The 16,943-nt window shown below is 38.7% G+C and overlaps 1 protein-coding gene across 1 annotated transcript in view; it reads left to right on the top strand.

Annotated features, from left to right (window-relative positions):
* cdk17 (cyclin dependent kinase 17) overlaps positions 1-16,943 on the top strand; it is a 63,125-nt gene that overhangs the window by 31,002 nt on the left and 15,180 nt on the right. The window contains exons 2-5 of the mRNA XM_028450806.1: positions 2,304-2,448; positions 6,196-6,360; positions 11,282-11,415; positions 16,632-16,757. Of these exons, the coding sequence (XP_028306607.1) occupies positions 2,322-2,448; positions 6,196-6,360; positions 11,282-11,415; positions 16,632-16,757 (552 nt within the window). The 5' untranslated portion in view covers positions 2,304-2,321. The remainder of the gene's footprint in view (positions 1-2,303; positions 2,449-6,195; positions 6,361-11,281; positions 11,416-16,631; positions 16,758-16,943) is intronic.

The following is a 16,943-nucleotide window of genomic DNA, read 5'->3' as shown; positions in this document are numbered from 1 at the left end:
ATGGACGTTTCACACAGATAAAGAGAGAAACACAAGCACACACTTGCTATATATTTTTGTGAAGTAAATGACTGTGGAATAGTGAGCTCATGAAACGAGACAAAATCCCTAATTACTTATTGTAAAAACAGACAAAAAACAGTCGTATAAACATTGAATAACGAAACATATTTTACAACATTTAAGGGTAAGTTTTGACATTTGATCAAAAGACTAAAATAAAAAAATTTACAAAGTGTGTGCGCATTTCCATAGGCGGTATCGGCTCCAAGAAAGATGACATTTGGGGCGTTTTCTTGAATCGACCTTGTAACAGCAAAATACAATATCTAATAACATAAATAAATAGGCTGTTATTGTCCAAAAGGTTTAAAGATTAATTTTACTTTTTATAACAAAGACTTAAATTTTTTTTTTAAATCAATGGTGACTCAAGTCAATCATCTTTATTATGCATTTTAACAATCTGTCTTTCAAAAATCTCATATATGCCTTCTTGAAATTTCTCAATCTTTGAAACAATGAGAAACATTGCCTCCAAGAAATTAAAACAATAACAAAAAACTCAAGGCTTACAGAACAGTAAATAATCATGAAATACCAATAAATTGCCTTTTCAATTAAATCCATTGCTATTTGGTCTCTTTCAACCACTCTATCTTTCTGTTGGACTTTGATCCTCTTTCTTTTTTCCTCATGTGTAATGATTTAATCAAAACAAAGTGGTATTTTTAATGATTGTCACGTGTAAGTAAAATTACTGTAAAGATACAAGATTGGCTGTAAAGACCAACTCAGCTTTTAGAAACTGGTGGAATTTTCTGCAAATATTCGCAGTTACGGTTTTTTAAATTAACGTGTTCACCGAGATGCCTTCAGGGTTCCTGTGAAAGCCGCACAATTTCAACAATTTGTAAAATAGCCCTGGACAAGACTTGAAAAGAGGACATGTTCGGGTAAATCCAGATGTATGTCACTCTACCAAATTTAGCAATATCAACCTAAAGTTGGAGCATGAGCTTTGACTTCAGGTAACGTTCTATGTCACTTTTTCAAGTAGGAGATTCAGAGTTGCTTGTAAAGCTGCATGAGATCACATCGATAGATTTCAAGTGAGAGTTCTAGTTTGGAGGAACATCAGTGGTTGGACAGAATGGTTGTGGTGTGCTGTGTTGAGATTTGATCAAAACTGTTCTATGTCTGAGTTTTTATCTTCATGTGTTGGGTCTGTAATGGATAAAAAAATCTATTCAGAAAATCCTTATATGTACCAAGCTTTATTTCTGTGTAAGCCATCAGGCACAACCTGCAATGTTTTTGTAAATTATTTAGAATTCTTTAACCCTGTCTGACATCCTACCAGTTGCTTTGGGTTGTTGTGGCTAAAGGAAACTCGCTCATGGTAACATAATGTTATGGTTTCATTCTGAGCTTTAATCATTCACTGCAGCCAGCTCAGTGTAAACTCAGGTCATGTCGTCTGCCACCAACGTGTTTGATGGTTTACTTTGAACGTGTCAGAATGTTGGTGCGATGACTTACACTGATGCTGATTTAATGTGAGTTTAGATAGACAGATGGTGTCTCATATCCTGAGGGAGTGAGGCAACCTTGAGAAGGATGACCGATGTTACGGAGCGGCAGAGGGACGCTGGTAGTTAGGGTCAACATGTTTTGCATGGGGGGCTGAGGCCCCGTCTGCTGCAGCTTCCTCCCTGCATTTCCTCTGCTCAGCCACACACACACACACATACGCCCACACACACGCACGCACATGCACACTAGGTGTTAACACTAAACAATGAACTGGGACTAGCTTGAGGCGGATTAAGCAAGGTGTTTCCTGTGACCTAAACGATTTCTACGTCAGTATCCTGTACACCAACACTTGTGTGTGTGTGTGTGTGTGCGCGTGCACATGCAGCTCTGTGTGTAGATGCTCATGTTTGCAAACTGCTTTTACCATCTCCCCCTTTTCAATTAGACCACATTCATTTTTTCCAGTTTGAGTGTGTGAAATGTGCGTCTATTAGCAGCAGCAGCAGCAAAGTCAGTGATCCTCATCCTTAATTCATGGTTCATCCATGGTTTATTCATGCATCCTCTTCAAGCATTTCCAGAGTGAATACACTGTGTATTAATAGCAGCTTTATTTTATTAATGAGCAGAGATATTTTGGATGATGTTTTCACAAACACACTAAAACAAAGCAGAGGCATTTCCTTCAGCGTTCTAATTATTTTTGTCTACTTGTGCATCGATCCAATGGCTACACTGACTGCATGTTTCTGTGTACCTCATAGGCCGCACACTGCCCTGGTATGGAGAAGATGAAGAGGATTAAGAAGCGTTTGTCTCTAACCCTTCGCCCCAGTCAGACCATCGACGAGTCCTTGTCTGAACTGGCCGAGCAGATGACTATTGAAGATGGCGGCACCAAAGACAACGGTAATGTTTGTACCAAGCAAATGCATTCTTTTATTAGAAGCCCTGAATGCATTTGAATGTTTTGATTAATTTCAAACCTAAAGCCCTGGTTAAAATTCATCAGATCAATATTATATGTTAAATGATGTTAAAATAAGCTGTACATTATTATAAGCTATAATATTGGTAAAGTTGGCAATTAACAGTGACAAACAGGAATGCGGTAAGACACGAAGACAACACCTATACACGTAGGGCCTCCGATTTTACATGATCGCGGAAAAAGGACAGAAAATATGGAATACATCTCCTGAAATGGAAATGGGAATATGATATTTTTTTATTTTTAAACAAAATCAAGTGGAAATTGCACTTTGACAGGAAATATACCCTCACATGCATAAATGGGTAGGCAAAGAGAAGAAAATGTCAATGTACATGCAGAATATAATGTAATATGGCGGAGTTCACCTCCTCAAATGGAAGAAGCTAATATGACACGGACTAAACCCTCACCGACATATTTTGGTACAATATCACCCATTTACACGCAATTTTCCACCTTAAAACAGGTGGCCTAATGTGAGCAACTTTCGCAAACAGACTGCATAACTCTTGCATGATTTCAGTGCGTGCATTCGGCACACTGCTGCAGCAGAGAAACATGAAATTAATAACATTAGTTAACTGTATTAAGCATGTTGGATATGATTAAAAGCCATTGATAACGTGATTAGGGAAAGCCAGAAAATGGAAACCAAACTCGGTGAACTTTCAAATGGAATTGGGGAAATTTTGAAACTGAAAATAGGAGCCTCTACTTTTAATGTATCACATCTCATAATCTAAGGGTATTATGTGTAGAGTAAAGTGGCAGTATTGAGTTGCACAGATATCCCAGTCTCGTGCAGCATCTGCTTTCTTGTTGACCGGCCAGAAGTAATATCTCTCTTACAAGCACCAGCCCAACCACAGGGTATTGTCCCAGTCTGCTTTGCCTACTGTCTATGTAGGAAGGGGGGTGGGGGTTGCCTTGTCTTGATGCACTGAACCACCTTGGCTAGTTTTTTGGATATGGAAATGATGCTAAAGTCAAAGTTCAACCTCCCTAACAACAACAAACAACAAAAACTGTCCAACAGATGGGGATTATTCTTAAGCTAGTATAGGTACTATAACAATTCGAATTCATGACCTTTTAATAATTTATAATAGATTGAGCGCATGAGGGAAGGATGTATAATTCTGCACAATCATGAGTTCAGGGGAAGTTCATACACAGAAGGGAAAAATGCTGAAGTACTGGTCCTAGTTTTTATTCTATTTTAACTGTGTTTGGATAATATGTGATATTTTTTCTCCTCTGTTCCATCAGATGCTCAAAATCCATCCTATTTAGTTCATATTATTTGTAATTCACGCAATCATCATCAAACATGCACCATGTATTTACAGATCTGAACTCATCCTATCAAACAACTAACTGACCTGTGCATGTACAGTATATCGTGATGGTGCGACCACTAACCGGCCTTTTTCTTTTTAACATACAGACATTATGCAAATGCCTTACAAATGCCTTACAAATAAATGTGATTTGTCACTGGGGGAAAACCATTCAAAAAGGTTTGCAGAGTCACTCTAAGAAAAGAAACTGTATGAGTTTGACATTCTCAGTATTTCTCATGTTTTCCCCAGCCATGTACAGACGGAGCATTCCGAGTCCTGACATCTCTCAGGGGCTTTCAATTATGAAGGAGATTTTAAAAAAAGTGTGGGTTGGTTTACTGTGTGTGAATGTGTGCTTGTGTGAGCCCGTAACGGCTGTAATGGACTTCTAGTGAGTGCACTCTCGTGTTATGTAACAGGAGTAGAAGCAGTGGAGCTACTTGAAAACACTCTCACACAGGAATCAGCAGGTAGCCGCTGAGGATAAACTAGCCAAAAACACTTTCCTTTTCCCACTGTTTGGGGTCTGGGTATAGACCAACTCTACTTGTTTGTGCCAATCTGTTAATCGACTCATGAAAGTCATTGACAGCCAATTGTGAGCTGCAGCTGTCAAAATAAATGAGCATGTGTCCGTTTTTTTTTTTGTTTTTTTTTTAAACAAAGCATACATCCACTGTTTGTACAGGGTGAGTCACAGTGATTGGAGCTGAAGCACAGATGAGTGGCAGTGATGGAGGTCAGAATGTGGAACTCCTGGCTTTTTAGCGCGGTGTAATGGCTTTTTAAGAGTGAGAAGAAGGGAAATCCATCTCATCAGCTATAAAATAGTCTATTTCCATATTTATTGAGTCATTCAAAAAGGTTGCTTTCACTCCATAAAACAAGAGGGAAGCAGTGAAAATGTTGCCTATGTGCTTTTAACACTGCAGACTAGCAAACTCTAGACTTTGCTTGTTTGTTAACATCAGCATAGCAATTAGAATACTATTACTAATGTTTATATCGTGCTGCTTTAAAAGATAACCTGGCAATGCTCACATTTCCCCCCTCTATAAATTATTCACATGCTGTTTAGAATTCTGATACTTCTGACTAACCCATGAAGGCGTTCCAACGGTCCTTCTGTGTGCAAGGCAGATATGTGTAAACAGAGCAGCATGCGTCTGCTTAGACTTTAAAAGGTTGAAGGTAGTAATGACTGATGATCATTGCAGCAGGAATTAAAGATCAGTGACACAGACAACATGGCCATTTTAGGCCATTCTTATTATGATTCCTTGTGTTTCTTCACCAGACAAGGAAGATAGTGATAATTCCCATGACTCCATTTTTGTATTAGTTTGTTCTCAAAATCTGATGGGAAATGTTTTTGGGGGCAAACACAAGAAATCATGGTAAAGGTGACGTTAAAAACACTATGCATTCGCCTCCAGGACTCCACATCAGTTTACAGTTCTAGATTCCCTAACTTAAAAGTTCAAAGTCTCAATTTATTAACAATTTGAAAACTATAAATGAATAAACAATCAATGCAATATAATACACACAGAAACCATGCAATAATTGTCTTTTACATTAGCCATACCTCCCTAATGGATAATGTACCATATCCCGCAACTTTTTTACTGGAAATAACAATTGAGCATCTTGTGCTAATCACTTATCAACCTACCTCCTAAGAATCACCTCTTTATTCCTCTTTTTAAACATAATTATGTTCGGAATCAGTACTTGGTTTGTTCCACAGTTTAACTCCACAGATGGTAATACAGAAGCTTTTTATTGCTGTACGAACACTGTGCAAACTTTAAAATTTTAGTTCCCTCTTAGGTTATAACCTCCCTCTTTTTCATGAAACATTTTATGAATATTTTTAAGTGACAGATAGAAGTAATTTGTGTGTACCCCAAAATCAACATTATGAACAATTATGATTTATCTTTTCTGCTGTCTTCAGCAGCTTTACACAATGTACACGTTTCCTTAGCATTTCTAATACATTGCAGCTCAGCCCTTTAAAGACATAAAGAAACAAACATCAGAAATGCATGAACTCGTGACCATATTTTTTTGTTACTGTTGCATTAGGCACAGGAGAGGAATCACAATTATCATTTCTCATAAACAATGTGGTACACAAAAGGCTCAGGCAGAACATGAGAAACATGAGAAAGAATGTTTGGGAACCACTACCTTAGATTACTGGCATAACTATAAAAATGCAGCTCAAGAATATTTCTGTTGTTTTGTAACGCTTTGTGTCTTGAGTCATTGAGTTTACCAGAAGTTGTTGATGAATGTCTTGTTGCTTTTCAGAGCCCTTCATGAGGAATGGCCGCCCACCCACCTCACACAGCATGCACTCCTTCCTACACCAGTACACCGGGTCCTTCAAGAAGCCACCGCTGCGCCGGCCGCACAGCGTCATTGGCGGCTCCTTGGGATCCTTCATGGCCATACCACGCAATGGAAGCCGCCTGGGTGAGACGCACACCAGCGCACTAACATAACACTTGGAAGGAAGTGAGTAGTGAGTGAGCAGATGGCAAACGGAAACCAACAGGAAATGTATCATCCTGAAAATGTCATCTTGTTTCCTCACGTTGGCAAACAGATTGAGTGGTTCCCACTGTGTCAGCCTCTGGTATTTTGGTTGTTACCAAACTGACAGCTAGAGGGGCCACTTTGTGTCAGGCATGGTGAGGTCTTAATCTTAGCTGATGCAAATGATAATGATGATGTCCGATGACTCTCATGAAATAAAACACTATCTCGTCTTACACTGGCATGTTCCACTGCAAGACAAGCATCACATTGGCTGATTTGTTAAATATTTGCTGCCTCTCAGAGTTGTTTTTTTTTCTGGAGCAGTTGAATGTCACACTGGACTCTAGCCTAGTTAGGAAGTGGATATGAAATGAGGACAGTTAAATGGGACATTGATAGACCACATACTGCTACTACTCTTTGTGTCTAATAGGCAATGCTGTAAGCTAGCAGGAGTAGGAAAGGAAGTAAAATATTAGGACATTGGATGGAGCTGTTTTAAAAAGCATCAGGAGGAAAGACAGAATTTTGGTGATTTATTAGAAAACAAAATATAGATTGATAACGGAAAGGTATTCAAAAGGTCAGAATGTAGGGTGTATGATATCATTTGTAAACTTTGGAGAGGTTTTGCTAGAGCATGTCAGGAAGTGTATAAACCATAAACGGAGTACAGTCAGCTGCTGCAAAGCTTCAAATCAAAGCGGAAGATGAGTGAAATGGAGGAAACTATTTTGGAAATGAAATCAGATGTGAGAAGTGAAACTCAGGTTTGACTGACCTATGAACTAAACAGCAAAGAAAAGTTAATATTGTAATGTTGATGAAAGTGAAACGAGAACAAGCTATTTGCAAAGTCTTAGTAGAGCAGCGTAGAAAGGTGAATAGTACTGTTTTATAGAATAATGATAAAGTAATAAATTGTAATTATAAAAAAGAAAAAAACACATTTTATTAAACCGGAATTGTGCTTTGACATGTTTAGGGTGGAAAAAAGTTATCATATTGCTCTAAGTTTCTAATTTATCTAAAACAGGGGTGTCAAACTCATTCCAGTTTAGGGGCCAAATACGGACAAGTTTATGCCTAAGTGCGTCACAGGTTTAATTTTAGATAGGAAAAAGAGCAAAGTCAACATTAATGTGCCCTGGTTTGCACTTCCATGTATAAAGGATATATATGTGAGTATATCAGTCCCTTCAGGACCTTCACTTATATATGTGTGTATATATATATACTGTATATACTGTATATGTATATATATATGTATATATATATATATATATATATATATTTTTTTTTTTTTTTTTTCGGAATTTGGGAAGGGAAATAATAATTTGAGTTTTAAAATGACTGTTGTCATGTCATATAACAACTGGACAACTGAGCTTTGCAAATATTGTAGAAATATTGTGTGTGAATTTTTGTATTTGGAGGGGCTGAGATATCTACAACTGAATTAGTTGGTAATTTATAAAATGTTTCAGGTGTTTTCTGTCATTTTTACTTTCTTGAACGGGCCGAATTTGATGCTCTAAAGGGCCGGATTTGGCCCATGGGCCTTGAGTTTGACCTTTGATCTAAAAGCAAGGTACACATTGTATGTCATCTCTGGTCTGTCCCTCTCGTTTTTTTTACTTTGTAAAAACATGTAATACTGTGGTGTCCTGGCACACCTTCTGCCTCTCCATTCACTTTAGTTTCTTGTCCGAAGCTTTTAGATAATTCAGTTGTTTGCAGCAAACCTTGCATGCACTGCCTCACTGTTAAGCCCTTAGGCCTGAGATTAGCATTAGTGTAAAGTGAAATGTGAAGCTGTAAGTGTAAACTCACTGGCACTGGCTTTAATGATCTTGTTGTTGAGGATTATTCCATGGATTTACATCTTCATCTTGTATCAGTCAGCAATGCTTCATCCACCTACTGTATCTCCACATGCTACAACAAGCCATTTAAGACAACATGTTCAACATATTATTTTTGTTTAATTTATTTATACAAATTAAAAGAGAAAAAAGCAAATGCATGAAATATACAAAGGGCTATGGCAAATATAAAGTTGGAAAAACCCATCTACCCTAGTCCTACCCTTCCTGGTGTTTTTCCTTTATTTCCCTTAATCTAATCAGTCGGAGCATGTGTAGGAAAACAAAATGAAACAAAAGTGTATCAGGAAAAAAAGGAACATTGCTCATTGTGATAAGTTCATCTAGAGGTAGAATTCTCCAGGCGTTATATCTACATTTTAAATATCACTCCAATAAAAGCATGCAATCTGCAAGGAAGACAGCAGAACAAGATAAAGCACCCAATACTCATTAGGCTTTAACAACTTTTTACAGGATTGGTGCCCTAGGCGTTGAATACCCTTTATAAACACAGCAGAGAATTCACTTCTTGGTTGGATCACGGTCTATCTGTGGGACTGTTGGGAGATGAGCTGTCTTTGTAGCTGCTGACAGCTTGAGGAATTTGAGGAATTATCAAAGCAACGTTAGTGGCTAATGAAAAAAGTATTTTTTGAGATAAAGTAACACTGTCAAATGGTGAACTAATCATTCTAATAAAAGCTAATAAACACTGTGATATAAATAAGTGCAATGAAATCTGAACTTGTCTCATGATATGAGTACCTGATCAGAATTACCAGTACTGAGAGTAGAATGTGATCGATTCATGAGCCTTTATGTGCGGACTGAAGCGCTGACACACTGATGACACAGAACCACTCCACCATCAGATTGATTAACTGTGTGCATTTGCATTTAGGTGTGTGCTGAGGAGAGGCTGTGCATGTGCTTTGTACATCACAACACTTAAGCGGCTGCCTGTGAGGAAGCATAGCAACAGGTTGTGGTGTTTGGTTTTTTGGCCTCTGGGGTTACAAGGGCCTGAGCGTAGAAAGCTGGTCTTTGTGGACATTAAACAGGCAGATATTTTCAGAGTGGTAAGGATAGTGTCGTCAAATTTGAGTCCGAAAAGTTGTTTTTCTAAATATTTGATGTAATAAAACTTACAGTGTTATTTTGATCACTTCTCTTATTGTTTTCTGCATTAATTGAAATTGTAAGTATAAAGCTTCTGCCACCAATGAAGATGCAATTGACCAAAACACTAATATTTATTCCGTCTGTGGTGCTTTGACTATCCTGCCAAAAGTTGCAGATACGTATGTACGGTAGTATAAAAAGACTTGTCACGTGTATTGTTAGAGTGCAGAATCCCATGAAAATGGCAAGTGCAATAGGAAAGGAAAGGATTAGAATTACTGAATATCAATAAAGTTCAGGGGCTTCAAAAAACATGACACATTCGATCTTGTTCAGGGTTGTTGTGCCTGTTTAGTGTTTACAAACTGGTGGAGTTGCATAGTGAAAGAATTGACTGATATGGTGATATTTTCTACTTTGTTTATTTAAACTGTTGGGGGCGATCATTTCTTATTAGATTAAGGCATAGTGTACGCCTCATAAGTCGATAGACTATGCTCGAAAAAATGTAAGTTTGAAATTGTCGCTTAAAAATTATTTTTCATCTCTACTGTAATCTTGGAAATAACAAAATCTAAATAGCTCAATAATAACTGGTAATGGAAACACCTGAAAATAAAAAAAACACAAATATCGCTAAAAATGTTCATGTTTCATGAGGAGGTTTTTCAGATGTTTCGATATTGAAATGTTACAAAAATAGCAAACGTGAGTCCGCACACCAGATATAGCTCCAAAAATACAGGTTTAATAAAAAGTTAAGTTTCGGGCTCACGTTACACTTTTCATTAAATAATTTTTCCAGTCCAGCACCCTGTCATCCTCTGGGATATGCGTGCCTATGGACTTTTCCTCCATATTGAAATGTATCGCAAAAGCGCAATGGAATCACTTTTCCCACAATCACACTTCACAAGACGTGACGTACCTGGTCACATGACTACTTCTCTCCGAGAAAACAAGGCACGGTATAAAGAGGAGACTGAGACATTTCTGCACATTTTACTTTAAAATTATTACTGCCTAATCACACAGCAAACAACAAAGGAATGCAAAGTGTTATAAGGAGGTTGTGAGCATCCATCTTCCTGCAGCGAAGTCTCGCGGGATGAGATTTCACAGGAATAACAAGACTCCTGCTCAAAACAACCTTCAATGGAAGCACGTTCAAATCGCTATTACGCTTTAGAAACATTGTTTTTTATTTTAGGAAAAGCTTTTGGAAACACAGCTATTGACATTGTTGGAAAACTTTCACACATTGCATTGTGGGAGGTGGAGTCCTGTAAACGGATGCATAGAAGTGTTTTTTCTTCGTTCCTACAGTAATTTCTTGTGTTTGCCCCTAAAGCTCTGCCAAAGTAACTTCCCAAGTCATTTTCGGTGTTTTCACGCACTGGAAGCTGTGGCAAAACAATGGAAGATGTTTGTTTTGAGGCTTAAAAGGAAAAATCTGATTTCTGCCTGAATTGAATGTTTGGCGGAATGAGGTGATATGGTGGGGAATATCGGGAACAAAGTAGAAGTGAATCACTGTCCTACTTACCTGGCAAAGAAACACAAGAAATCACCGTAAGAATGAAGTAAAAACACTTCTATGCATCTGTATACTGGGTTACACATCCCACAATGCAATGTATGAAGCTTTTACAAATAGTAAGAAAGTGTTTGCATTGGAGATAAAGCAAACTCCCGAGCGGCGATTTCAACCTTTTACGTCTTTTTTCCGAGCAAATGATTTTCAATGCATTGATCTATGAAGCCTACACTATGTCTTCATCTGATGTAAAATTAACGGCTCCAGCAGCTATAACAGAATTCAACATTTTTTTCAGTGTGTGTTTTTTAATGTCTTCTTTATTCAGACATTGTGCATGAGAACCTGAAAATGGGCTCTGACGGGGAGAGTGACCAGGCCTCAGGAACCTCGTCTGATGAGGTTCAATCTCCCACTGGTGTCTGTCTGAGGAACAGGGTCCACCGGCGGATCTCCATGGAGGTAAGACACTTCCACACTCAGGGGCAGATTCACTAAAGGATTAGGGGTATTAAAATGTGTGCAAACATCACTCCACGTGCTAATAAAGGATACAAACCCCAGGGAATCAGGAGTGCGAGGCTGTTGCATGTTGCAATGCGCCCTCAATCCATTTAGCACGTTCCCTCTAATGAATATGTATAGTAGGCGGCGCTCACAAGGGGAGCAAAAAAATGGGAGGAGGACATGCAAATAAATTAATGTAATTCATCAAATCTGGAACTGTTTGCAGTGATTGTTTTTGCACAGGAAAATAGTACGAATGACAAGCAGGTGCAAACACACAAACACAGATCCGCTGCAGTAAATGTGGACACAAAACACAGCGGCGATGGAGGAAAAAAAGGCTCCAGTTAACCTTTCTTGTATAATAAAATAATTCCAATAAAACAATAATCAATATTAACATCCACTGAATGAGAAAATAAAGTGTGAGTAAAGTGTGTGTGAGGGAGAGGACAGCTGGAGGCCTGAAGCCCGTGTGGAGTCCGGTACGTGTGTTGCTTTGGACGCACCTCTCCAGTTAGCTTCTGTGTCTTTCTCTGCATATTTTGGCCGTCAAACTATCGTGTCGCATTGATGTCAGGCCAGAATCAGCTGATCAGATGCGTACTTTACTCAGTGATGGCGCAATGTTCACATATAAGAGTGTGCGTCACACAGCGCTGCTCAGACCTGCTGGATGATGGTCAGTAGATCATCTTCAAATGGTGCTGACTGATTGACAGACTGTGTAGCTGCATTAACTCTGATCAATGGCAGATCAATAGGACGGTTTCTATCCAAATATGCCTTTTTTTTCATGGACTGATTAAACTAGGGGGAAAAAATATCATTAGGTTTTGAAGTTGTTTATTAGATGTTTGTGCAGCAGCAGGTGAGGAAACTGCGTCACCAAAGGATTTAGGGACGCACCTGGTTTGCCACCCTTTATTACAGATCTTAGTGAATCCGCCCCTCAGTGCACTATTGACAAAAACCACTGACACTGCAAATCTGCATCCTATCCATTCTTCTTCACTCCCGTTCCTCTCGTGAAGCTTCTCCTGGGTTGGGTTGCGTGGGGGGGTTGAAGCTGGTTGCTTTTGCACTAATGGTCTGTGTGTGTGTGTGTGTGTGGGTGTCATGATACTGAGAGCAGTCTTGCTCCCTGAAGACCAAAGCACAGGCATGTAAAGAGACGTGATAATTTGTGCTGTAACCACAGTAATTTTCCTCACAGTCAACTCCTTTGTTCTTCTAGTAAAAGGGCATACATCACAACTTTTTCATTTAATTCTACTTTTTAGATACCAGCATTGTAATATTTAAGCTTATATTTCTAAATTATCAAAACTACAAGGATTAAATTATCTGTACTTTCTTTCAATAACCTAATAATTTGACTGAATTGTGTTGGTTTGAGTTTCCGCTCCTCTTAGTGACTAGTGTCATGTCCACGATGTAGCCTGCTTGTAGCTATAATTAGCAAGGAGTGGCTCCAGTCCCTGAAAAGGGATAATTGGTTCCGTATAAATATAAAAGATTAATAGATAAACAAAAGGACATCTTAAAATCTCACCAGTGGATCACAATCTGAGGAAAATACCAAACGCATACTTTTCCCAAACCATTATACAAACAGTGCAACTACACCAATCCTAGATGACTATTATGTTTTTTTTATGTTTTTGTTTGTTTTCAAATCATGAAAGGAAAAACTTGAATTCTAAAAGGGATATAATTTCACCCTGGAAGACTTCTGCCCCCTACTGGCTGATAGGCATGCAATGTGAACCTTCCTCACATCTTCACAATATCTTTATGAATATTTTACACCCACAGACTGTGCCAGACTTTGTGTTATGTGAGCTATTTGTGGTTCTTTTTCTAAGGCTGCAGGATGTCAGTGATGGTACTGTTTCTCAGTTTGACTGCAGTGCATTGACTTGATTCCCAGTCTAACTTCATAATGTTGGCAAACAACAATAAATGGCCCCCAGAGGGGTATTCCATAAAGGAGGGTTAACAAACGCTGAGTCTATCCATAAACTCTGGGTCAACATACCCCGTGATGTAGTGATGAGTATGTAAACCTTGGGTTACTTACGTGCATGCATGCGATAAAAAGCCATCATCAATGGATCACAGATGACTCGAGCTGCCATGGCAACCACCCGGAAAAGAGTGATTTATTCACCCTAATGGGTGAAATAAGCCAGTGTTTGAGGAATATGACCCTGTTCTAAATGTGCGTTTAGTCTTCAGTGACAATAGTGGCTTAAATCACCCGTAATTAGTCACACTTTTTGGTCCCTTCATCACTTCATTGCTTCAGTGACATGACGAGCGGGGAATAATATGAATAAAATGTGTCTGAGGAGACGTGGCAGCAGCATAGGATGGCTGCATAGAGAGTCCTCCTGTTACACTGGATATAAAGACAGTGACTGCTGCTTGATATTGCATCATTTATATTGATTTTTAATGTAATATTGCCGCCAGAGTCATCTCGACATCCTAAAAAATGTCATAAAAAACACTGAAGCGGGACGCAAACCCGCGACCCATTGCTTCCAAGAGCAGCCACCACAATTCACTGCACCATCATACCTTCAAAGATGTTTGTTCCTTTTGTAGATCAAATGCTTTGAAGACTCTGACATACATACTGTACATACCTGAGCACTGCTTGCAGGTTATAATCTGAATGTATCCATACATATTAGTGATGCACCGAAATTCCGACCGAAAATGGCCCAAAAGTGCATTTTTGGTTTTCGGCCAAAACACTTTTCTCACCGAAAAATGCCGAACAAACCTGGATGTTTTGGATACTAAATAAAGCTAAGAAGCTGATTTTCATCAAGAACTTCAATGCACTTTGTTCTTTGATGATTTAATTTGACCCTCTTTCAACAGCTCAGTCAGTTATAGGCCTGTATCATATTATTTAATGTATGAGTGGGGGACAAGTTAAACATTTTAGTTTTTTTTACTTTATATTGTGCATTGTTGGAATGTCAGTGCTAAATAAATATTTTCATATTTTATTTTATTCTTTGAAGCATTAATATTAATTTCTACTATTGCAATGTTTTAATTTTAGTGGTTAGTACACATTCAGAGCCAATAATGTAATATAACTCATAATTTGCATAATAATTTATTTTGGTTTGGTTTTGGCCAAGAATTTTAATTTCGGTTCATCTCTTACATATTTGTCATTCCCATCAACGTAAATGTTTCCTGTCCCATACAAATATTTCATGCAATGAGCTCCTGATTCCTAAACATAAGCAATTGTTACTAAACGGTAGCATGCACGAAACATTGTTTACCCAGAGTGCAACTTGTGCTCCAAAAACAGGATCTGCTGTGAGATGACCTGCTACAACATTAGCAGCAAAGGCGATGATGTCAGTGTGCAAATCATCTAAACTACCCACACACAGGTGAAGTCTGTGTTTGGTATTTTTACCTACTCACTCGGCTCTTTTCCTGCCTCTTATAAGCCAGCGTTATGTAAGTGTATCACCATCGGGTGTGAAGCTCTGGATCAGATCCTAAAAAAGATACGATTTGACATCCATGACAAACAGTGTTACATTATCACTGACACTTTGCCAGGTTGGCACTGTAAGAAGTGTGAGCTGCAAAGATTTTGCGTGCGTGCGTGCGTGCGTGCGTGCGTGCGTGCGTGTGTTGTTACAGTCACAGTGTGCTGCTCGGCAGCAGTCACGATTCAGCCAGCCTCTGCTTATTTTTAACCTCCATAAGACAGAGATCAACCTGATCGCTGTCACTTTATGAGTGTGGGAGAAGATGAGAGACAGTTATTTCAGACTACCTGTGTGCGTGTGCGCGTGCGTCCGTGCGTGCTTGCGTGTGTTTGTGTGCAAGAAGATATTGACACAATATTCTACATCCTTTTGTACTACTACTTCCTGAAACATTACCCTCGCTACATGTTGGCACATTGTCTCATATTTGCTCTGTAGTTTGTTTAAAATGACGTCTCGACACAAAACAAACTTTTATTCTCTTTATTCAGAGTTATGGCATCTTTAGAACTGTGCCAGGAACTACAAACACATAAACAATAACAAGCAGGCCTTTCATTGGTTTACTTTGCACTGTTGGAAATAATTACTGCTGACTGCTGAGTCGGCATTATCTGAATTCATGTCAAAATTCTAAAGTCTTTTGATTTTACGTCTTTGTAAATAATCTTAAAATTACAGGTTTAAATCTGCCATTTCCAGTGACAACTGTAGCTTCTTTTGTTTCTTACTATTTTTGTAATCCGTAAGCTTTCTGACTTCCTCAACTATTATGTGCTTTTAAATTGGAGCCTATCCCACAATACTCATGTTGCATGCCACAGGGTTAACGCCCTGAGAGACACACACACACACACGCGCGCGCAGACACCTCCTACAGTTAATTTTAAAGACCATTAAGAATCTACTGTTTGGCTTTTTTACGTGACCTTTATATTGTTTTATTTAGCAGCTCAGCCTATAACTGTTGGCCTATAACTGAAAATTATGCTTTTAGAAAATGTTCATTGGTTACCCCAAATTTGACAACAAAGAAATCAATAAATGTTTTAATAAAATAGTGAGATTGAATGGTGATTTGACAGCACAAACTGTTAAAGAGATAGTGATTTCATTTTTAAGTACTTTATTCATTATTATCCCCCGCCACGAAGTGTAGAAGGAGGATATAGGTTTGAGCTCCGTCTGTCCGTTCGTCTGAGTTAAAGGGGACAGCTTTTCTCAGAAACTGTTTAAGATAAGATAACCAAATACGGTGTGTGGCTTCAGGGTATCAACACTTTGATGGAGTTCGAAAATGAGAAGCGCACAATAATTTTTTTTATAGTCATTGCCCTTGTTCCATTTTTTTGGACTCTGTTTGAGGTATCTTCAAAGGGGACAGCTTTTCTTAGAAACCATTTAAGATAGTAAGTTTATATTCTGATGTGATAATATTTTCCTATGTATACATCTAAGTTCTTAGATTTTGGACATTTAGAAAAAGGTTGTGAGTTATGACAACCAATCTGGCGGGGGATGTTGATGACTGTCTTGTTGTTTGTAAAAGCTTTAAGGCACCGACAGCTATTACATGTTAAGAGGAAAGAAATGCTTTTTCAAACACTTGACTGATTATGATGTATTGTGTTTTAGGACCTGAATAAGCGCCTGTCGCTGCCTGCTGACATCCGTATCCCTGACGGTTACCTGGAGAAGCTGCAGCTCAGCAGTCCGCCCTTCGACCAGCCGCTGAGTCGGCGCTCCCGCAGAGCCTCACTGGTCTGTGTTTGCATCTCTGCTCCTATACTGATCCTTCGCCACCCTGTTACCAGAGTGTCACTGCCCTGTGTTACCATGGCAACATGCTAATGAGAGCCTAGGATGTAGTTCTGTGGTGTTATTTGTGCTGCTTTACAGCAACAGAGGCTGATAGGAATTGTTAAGTTAGCCAACAGTGATACAGTA

This window comes from Gouania willdenowi, chromosome 6 (genome assembly GCF_900634775.1).
Source record: "Gouania willdenowi chromosome 6, fGouWil2.1, whole genome shotgun sequence".
NCBI lineage: Eukaryota > Metazoa > Chordata > Actinopteri > Blenniiformes > Gobiesocidae > Gouania > Gouania willdenowi.
The sequence above is the reverse complement of the archived record's forward strand: the minus strand, read 5'-3'. Positions and strand labels throughout refer to the sequence as shown.